Source organism: Rhinopithecus bieti, unplaced genomic scaffold (assembly GCF_001698545.2).
Source record: "Rhinopithecus bieti isolate Rb0 unplaced genomic scaffold, ASM169854v2 scaffold_10351, whole genome shotgun sequence".
NCBI lineage: Eukaryota > Metazoa > Chordata > Mammalia > Primates > Cercopithecidae > Rhinopithecus > Rhinopithecus bieti.
Genome location: NW_016806805.1, coordinates 1,404,877 through 1,413,709, shown reverse-complemented (window position 1 = coordinate 1,413,709; position 8,833 = coordinate 1,404,877). Strand labels below are relative to the sequence as shown.

Sequence of the window (8,833 nt, the reverse complement as noted above, 5' to 3'; positions counted from 1 at the left end):
TATATAACTCCTTAATTTTCCTGATAATCAAATGAAAATTTAGTCCATTCCAAATTAAAATACAAATTAGACTCATGCTTAATGTAAGATATCATTATATATTTCTTAACAACATAAAAGTTCAAGCATTTTGGAAAGCACAGACTAGGTTATTCTAAAACCAAAAAAAAAGAAAAAATATTTAACCACAGAAATTTGGAATATTTATATACTTTATAACACTGTAGAAATCTTTGGTGGTGACATATGGAATATGATCCCTGAAAATACTTTAATCATTTTGTCCCATCAATCAGTGTAGTCAAGTATTTATAATCAGTAATATTGGCAGTATAATTTTTTAGCCAAATATACACACACACACATATATATATATATATATATATAGTGATGTGAGGGGGATCTTATGCAGGACCTAGGTGGGCTTACATAATTAATTATTTAGCAATAAGGCTTATTTCTGGCTCCTTTTTATACCAGGAAAAATATGGTAAACTAAAGAATGGGTCAATTCTTACTTCTAAACAAACTCTGCAAATAGTTAAATACTAATGGACAAGTTGAGTAAATGTACAGCAAAATAAAATACCAGCTGCAATTTCTGGATAAACTCAAACAGCTACCAAAATAGTTCCCTAAATAGATTTGTGCATCTAATGCCGTGCTGCATGTGCTGGCAGAGGAAAAAGCAAGGCACTGTGGTCTATGGATACGTTTACCTCTTTTAAAACCAATAGACTTAGAAGGAGAAACAAAAAAAGATCTGTTCTGTCTTAAAATAAACAAAAATGTATAGGCTAATTAGACAAAGTTCGAAGAAAAGGGCCCACTAAAACACATGTAAGGGAAAAGAACCAAAATTTAAGAAATGTAAAAGAGAAAAAAGAGTAAAATGATATTAACTGTATAATGATGTGAGGAAGGATATCAGAGGAAGCACTGTGAATGTGAAAGAGTACAGTTAAACAGGACTTGTACTTCCTCTTTGAGACTATCTTTGATGAAGCATTTTGAGTCTAGAAGTACAGAGGAATAAATAATTTCTTCAGTTTAGAGCAGTAATACGAGTTTACTAAAGAATAGGTTTAATACTGAGACTAGACTTTAAAGAGATAAAATGGCTGGGTGTGGTGACTCACGCCTGTAATCCCAGCACTTTGGGAGGCCGAGGTGGGCAGATCACGAGGTCAAGAGATGGAGACCATCCTGGGCAACATGGTTAAACCCCCTCTCTATGAAAAAGACAAAAATTAGCTGGGCGTGGTAGCACATGCCTATAGTCACAGCTACTCGGGCAGCTGAGGCAGGAGAATCGCTGGAACCCGGGAGGCGGAGGTTGCAGTGAGCCAAGATCGCGCCACTGCACTCCAGCCTGGCGACAGAGCAAGATTCCGTCTCAAAAACAAACAAACAAACAAAAACAACAAAAAAGGTGCAAATCAGCTCCCACAGATAAAGTTCTTGACTCATATGACCTTATTAGGCAACTTCAGATGATACTGCCTCTGAGTAGGAAACACAAGGAAAGTGTAACAGTTATATTAAGAAGTCTAGTACCAGGTCATATAAATAAAACTCTCTTCAAAGAATTTACAATTAGCATTCATAGGAATTTGGAATACAAATTAGAGTCCTTCCAGAAATAAAGAGGCTAAAAATTAGTTAGGGTAAAGTAGATAGAATTATTCAGAATTAAACTTTGGGGGAAAAAAAACAATTAATTTTACTTATTGCTATATATGAAGAATGTGAAATTATCCATAAAATATTTTATGACTATTATGAGACAATGTATGCATTATACCAAGGTACTCATGTAAACATTATATTCTTGGCCAATACTCTGAGGAGGTCTTGAATATACATTACCAGCTGGCTTCATTTCTTAAAAGGGAGACAGATCAAAGATCTCTCAAATCTCTCTCATCATTTTATCTTTTGGACAAAGAGAACAGTCAAATAAATTACCTGAACAAGCATAATAAGTACAAATTTGATTATTGATCACTGCCACCAAAAATGTATTGACTTAGGGTTCATAATGCATAGTTATCAGTTCAAGCTAAAAAAGCCTTAAGAGTTCGATAACTCAAAATCTCTTTGAGATTTAAAGTTAAAAAGTAATATGTTTCTAATAATTTTTAATGTGTAGGATTAATGACAACTGTATTTTGCATTGGCAAATTATCTCAGCCAGAATAGATTCAAATGATTTCCGTCAAAGCCAATTTATAAACTAGCAGCACATATCAATGCCAAGCTTGTGAATGGATTGGCTGAGAAAAACTGCATGAGTTAGAAGGGATGTAAGTGCTATACTGGTCACTGATTCTATTTCACAAAAGCTACCATTTTTAAAAGCTGAAAACATAATTGGTGTTGACAAAAACATGTTAAATTCAACTACTCTGTATAGCTAAATAAAGGTTAATTAAAGCAACCTCTTATTTGTTAAGAAGATAATTAAAAATAGTTAAAACTGAACAATTAGGTATACTTTTATATTATTAAAATCCAATGAATTTAACAAATGAAACCCACAGGAAAACAGATGATATAATTCAAGGCATAGATTTAACATGTCAGAATACGGCAAACAACAATAAAGATAGCATCAGTAAAACAGTTGTAAAATAAGTAAACAATTTTCAAGTGTGCAAAACTAGTCAGGAATAAAAGTGCTATGTGTGGATACCTGGTTTTCAAATATTTGTTTCAAAAACTTTCAGCTGATGATGGAAAACTAGAAAGTATTATACAAGTAAAATTTAAAGAATATATAAAACATACTTTATTATCTTACATTATGTCCTTATTATGTCACTGCTGGATCTGGGGCCTATTTAATTACCAGATATAACACAAAAGGAAGTAAACACAGTACATCACAAAGGCTGATTTATCCTGAACCATAAAAAGACTCCTTTCAAGTATACTGTGGATTTGTGTTTCATCTTATATCTCAGGCACTCTGTGCTGTTGATGAATTTGAAAATGGACAACATGATTTTCTATAATTTCTAATATACATACTAGTACATCTTGCAGAACTGCCTTTAGTAGTCAATATTTGGAAGCAATTGTTAAAGAAATAAAAACGATTTAAATTCATGAAAGTAAATCCCATCACTGCCACAATTTAAATAATCATTTTAATGTGTAAATCCTGAATATATCATGTTAGAAGATGAAGTCGATGTATTTAGCATAATCTGTCTTAGGATATTTGAAGTGTAGATGACTAAAAATACACTTGTGGTCGCTTCTTCACTTTATATTTCAGTGACCCGTACCGTACCTGAAGAGAGAAATGTTTTATTATTAAGAATTAGATTAAAAAAAATTAGATGATTACTTTAAAATTACATCAGATTTAATAGTTCATAATCATAGTAATTTTTTTACCTTTTGATATGAAGAATAAATTATCCTAATAAATGAGTATAAGACAGCACTACTTAACAGCTCATAAAAACGTAGTTGGTACTATTTAGATATATGTTACAGATTATTATTAACACTAATGTAACATAAAAACATTAATCCTATTATTTATGTTTTGCTTAGTACAATGTCAATGAACATTGATTATAATGATCAGAGGCCATTCGCAGTTCTCCACTGCTCTCTCGGTACAAAGACAGTATGTTATTATGGTTAACTGTTTACTATTTAATCTTCATGTAGCATTAGTTGAAAGCAAAACTGTGTGGTTAATTTTGTTCGTTGCTTTCTTTGTTTATGGATAGTTCTGGGACTGGGTATTTGAACTATGTGATTTGCTAAATGAGAATGCCATTTTCTACTTATAGCGGAAGATCAAGAGCTTACCATTTTCAAAATTTCCTGATATCCTGAAACATCGATCTGAATAAAGAATTTTAAATATAGGCTGGGCACAGTGGCTCAAGCCTGTAATCCCAGCCCTTTGGGAGGCCGAGATGGGCGGATCATGAGGTCAGGAGATCGAGACAATCCTGGCTACCACGGTGAACCCCCGTCTTTACTAAAAAATACAAAAAAGTAGCCAGGTGAGGTGGCGGGAGCCTGTAGTCCAGCTACTTGGCGAGGCTGAGGGCAGGCGACGAATGGCGTAAACCCGTGGGAGGCCGGAGCTTGCAGTGAGCTGAGATCCGGGACACTGCAGCTTCAGACCCGAGGCCCTGGGCAGACAGACGCAGACTCTGTCTCAACAAACAAAAAATAAAATAGAAACAAATAAAATAAAATAAAAATAAAAATAAAAATAAAATAAAATAAAATAAACTGCTGGCCCGGTGAGATGGCTCACGCCTGGAATCCCAGCACTTCGAGAGGCAGAAGCGAGAGGATTGCTTGAGGCTAGGTGTTGGAGACCAGCCTGGGCAACATGGTGAAACCCTGTCTACAAACAATGAAAAAATTAGCCAGGTGCGGTGGCGTGTGCCTGTAGTTCCAGCTACTTGGGAGACTGAGGTGGGAGGACTGCTTCAGCCCAGGAATTTGAGGCTGCAGTGAACTGTGATTACGCCACACTGCACTCCAATTTGGTTGACAGAGCAAAAAAGCTCTATCCCCAAAAAAGTTAAAAAAAAAAATCATCAAACTGCTGTTCCACCATTCCAATCCTTCATTTATGGATCATTAATACCCTAAATGATAATGCAGCAGGGAAATTGTTTAATCATAAAGAGAACAGCTCTACACTTAACTAACCTCTTTGCGGCCTTTGGTGGTTTTCACAGATTTCATGCTTTGTGATCTTCGAAGTCCTTTGTGTGTTAACATCTCATCATCTGAAAATGGCCCCTCCGCTTCCTCATCTGTTTTCTCATCTCCATCTTTCAGTGGAATTCCATAACCTAAACAAGTTGTCAAAAACAGCATGTTTTGGTAAAAGGACACCAGTCAGTGCTGGCTCTTTGCCCCATCTGTGTACAGTTCTTTGTATGGTTTGCATTTCCCCCAGTTACTCTTTTTGCATCTGGAATGTGCTCCATGCCCTTTATCATTATGCTTTGCCTCTTGCACTATTCCAGGTGAAACTCATAACTCATTTCCTCCAGGAATTTTTCCCTGATCATTCTTATTTTACTATGCATTTTAAAATAATTATAAAATAATTTATTTTGAGTAGGTAACACATCATCTTGCTAAAAAGTTCGAGACTATAAATAGATGTAGAGCAAAAAGTCTCTTCCCACCTTTTCTCCTCTTCATGCATTCAACCCAAGCATTTGTGTTTTAGTCTGTCATTTGCACTTTTGCCTTGAATTAGGAATTAAGGCTTTTCCCTTCTACGTGTCATATCTTTTGTCAAGACTGGGAATGGTAGGGTTTACTTAAGGTGTTGAGGAAGACCCCAGGGGGCTAGAACTTTGGGCAAAATAAGGTCACCGGGGGCAGGTGATGAGGATGAGGATGTTAGCTGCTGTTGCAGTTGTTGAGATAAAACTCAGCCAGGTAGGCTGCAGTAATTAGAAGTACCACAGACTACGTGACAGATATTAGTCAAACAAAATAGAATCAGGCAGAGCAGTGAGAGATCATGCGAGTATGCTAGAAGGCTGTTATGTGTAGCTATAAAGACTTACTAGGCCGGGCGCGGTGGCTCAAGCCTGTAATCCCAGCACTTTGGGAGGCCGAGACGGGCGGATCACGAGGTCAGGAGATCGAGACCATCCTGGCTAACACGGTGAAACCCCGTCTCTACTAAAAAAATACAAAAATCTAGCCGGGCGAGGTGGCGGGCGCCTGTAGTCCCAGCTACTCCGGAGGCTGAGGCAGGAGAATGGCGTAAACCCGGGAGGCGGAGCTTGCAGTGAGCTGAGATCCGGCCACTGCACTCCAGCCCGGGCGACAGAGCGAGACTCCGTCTCAAAAAAAAAAAAAAACTTACTGGGGCCGAATGTGCAAACATCCACACAGTCAGGATGGTTATTGTCAGGAAGTATGAGAGCATCTTGAGGCTTGGCCTCAAGGACAAAAACTCTTTCAACCCTGAAGCTGAGGTTCTCAAACTTGAGCACGCTAGAGTACCTAGAGAACCTGTTAATACAAGTTCTGACATCCCCAGAACTTCTGATTCAGGAGATTTGAGGTGGGGCTGAGAATCTGCATTTCTGACAAGTTCCCAGGTAATGCTTGTGCTCATGGTCTGTGGTCCATACTTTGAGAACCACTGCCTGAGGATGCTGGAGACAGCAAGACAGGGGCCCAAGTCTCAGGCAACCAGAGTACTAAGTAGGTTATAAACAAAGGGGTGAGATTAGAAATCCCCATGAAGTGGCCGGGCGTGGTGGCTCACGCCTGCAATCCCAGCACTTTGGGAGGCCAAGGCAGGTGGATCATGAGGTCAGGAGATCGAGACCATCCTGGCTAACATGGTGAAACCCCGCCTCTACTAAAAATACAAAAAAATTAGCCAGGCGTGGTAGGAGGCAGCTGTAGTCCCAGCTGCTCGGGAGGCTGAGGCAGGATAATGGCATGAATCCGGGAGGCAGAATTTGCAGTGAGCTGAGATCGCGCCACTGCACTCAGGTCTGGGTGACAGAGTGACAGAGCGAGTCTCCATCTCAAAAAAAAAAAAAAAAGAAAAGAAATCCCCATGAAGTTATAAATTCTCCTTTAACAAAGATAAGGAGCATAAATATTTAAATCTTCAGGTGAGGAGAAAGTGGAAGGACTTCCAGCTAGGTGCAGTGGCTCACACCTGTAATTCCAGCACTTTGGGAGGCCAATGTAGGCAGACCACCTGAGGTCAGGAATTCGAGACCAGCCTGGCCAACATGGTGAAACACCAGAGTCTACTAAAAATACAGAAATTAGCTGGGTGTGGTGGCAGGAGGAGTCTGTAATCCCAGCTACTTAGGAGGCTGAGGCAGAAGAATCACTTGAATCCAGGAGGTGGAGGTTGCAGTGAACGGAGATTGTGTCACTGCACTCCAGCTTGGGTGACAGAGCAAGACTCCGTCTCCAAAAAAAAAAAAAAAAAAGGAGAAGGATTTCCAGGCTCAGGAGAAGGCATGGGATAGATTCCATGCATGTGATAAAAAATAAACTGGGCTGGGCTTGGTGGTGGCCCATTCCTGTAATGCCAGCACTTTGGGAAGTCAGGCGGATCGCTTGAGCTTAGGAGTTCGAGATCAGCGCGGGCAACATGGTGAAAAAATACAAAAATTAGCTGGGCATGGTGTTGTGCACCTGTAGTCCTAGCTACTCCAAAGGCTGAGGTGGGAGGATCACCTGAGCCTGGGGAGTCAAGGCTGCAGTGAGCTGTGATCATGCCACTGCATTATAGCCCGTTTCAAAAAATATGCATATTTTAAAAAATTGAATACGTTTATTGGTCTGCTCTTCTAAGACATGAATAATTTGAGAATCACTAAGAAAACTACAAAGAGTCATAAATAAGCTTGTTACTCTCATAATAAGCAACTTGAATTGTATGTTAGTCAAGTATAATTTTATGCTCTTAGACTTCCAGGCTAGAAGTCAGAGGAGATTTGGGAGTGGAATCAGTCATTATTTACGCCAAGATCCTTTGTTTTCTTGCGCTAGTCCAAGGAAGTGTGTGTGTTCTGGGTAGAAGAGACAGCATGCACAGAGGCACTGAGGAGAGTAGCTAGGGCTTGGGGATTGCTTAGAAGAACTGCAAGGAGGCCAGTGTGACCAGAAAGGGGATGGGTCAGTGGTCCCGGGAAAAAGCTCCTGAAGTAATATTAAGTGTGGAAAAAAAATGTACATATAGAAACAAACAAAAGAAAAACATAAATGAAACGATTATATCTCATGGGTGTGGAAAAAAAATGTACATATAGAAACAAACAAAGGAAAAACATAAATGAAACGATTATATCTCATGGAAGTGAGCTTTTAGGTATTTCTACATTTTTTCTTTTTTTACTTGCCAAATTCTTATTTTAAAAAAATGTTCATTTTATAATTAAGAAAACAAACCAGGTTTAAAGTTTAGGTTGTCATTTCTAGATTTTTTTTTTCTATTGCTGTTGCTTATATAGTATTCCTGATCCCAATATGGTAAAACAGAATGAGGAATCAAGGAAAAAGTCAGAAAGGAAGTAACTGTGATAAACAATTTCTCTAAGGCCACAAATGTAGCATAAGAGCACAACAAACACAGTCCTTGCTATTTTAACTGCCTCTCATTTTGTATGGTTAGGAATTGGAATTTCGTTCAAAAGCTAATTATGCATCTTATTCTTTTCTTTTTTCCTTATTCCAGCTAAAAAAAAAAATCTTATTAGCTTTCTAATTACAGCTTCAGGAAAAGTGATGGATTGATTCATTACTCCAAGTATTTTTAAAATTATATTATGAATAAGGCAGTGTGCTGAATTATGAGGATACAAAGATGAAAAAGACATAGCTGTCTTTTCTTTTTTTCTTTTCTTTTCTTTTTTTTTTTTTGAGACGGAGTCTCGCTCTGTCGCCCAGGCTGGAGTGCAGTGGCCGGATCTCAGCTCACTGCAAGCTCCGCCTCCCGGGTTTACGCCATTCTCCTGCCTCAGCCTCCGGAGTAGCTGGGACAACAGGCGCCCGCCACCTCGCCCGGCTAGTTTTTTGTATTTTTTAGTAGAGACGGGGTTTCACCGTGTTAGCCAGGATGTTCTCGATCTCCTGACCTCGTGATCCGCCCGTCTCGGCCTCCCAAAGTGCTGGGATTACAGGCTTGAACCACCGCGCCCGGCCAATAGCTGTCTTTTTCTACCCTCAAAAAATTTAGGGTCCAATAGGGGAAACAGAATGTAATGGGCATTATGATACTGTAATAAATGCTATAAGCTAATGACAAGGTGCTGGGGGGGCATACAGTAAGAGAATGTAATCAGCA

General features: G+C 38.9%; 1 protein-coding gene across 1 annotated transcript in view; it reads right to left on the bottom strand.

Annotated features, from left to right (window-relative positions):
- Positions 1-1,917: 1,917 nt before the first annotated feature.
- The window catches only part of REEP3 (receptor accessory protein 3), a 76,944-nt gene continuing 70,028 nt past the window's right edge, over positions 1,918-8,833 (bottom strand). Inside the window, exons 7-8 of the mRNA XM_017877578.1 lie at positions 4,696-4,841; positions 1,918-3,298 (exon numbers count right to left, since the gene is read on the bottom strand). Coding sequence (XP_017733067.1) covers positions 3,242-3,298; positions 4,696-4,841 — 203 coding nt within the window. The 3' untranslated portion in view covers positions 1,918-3,241. The remainder of the gene's footprint in view (positions 3,299-4,695; positions 4,842-8,833) is intronic.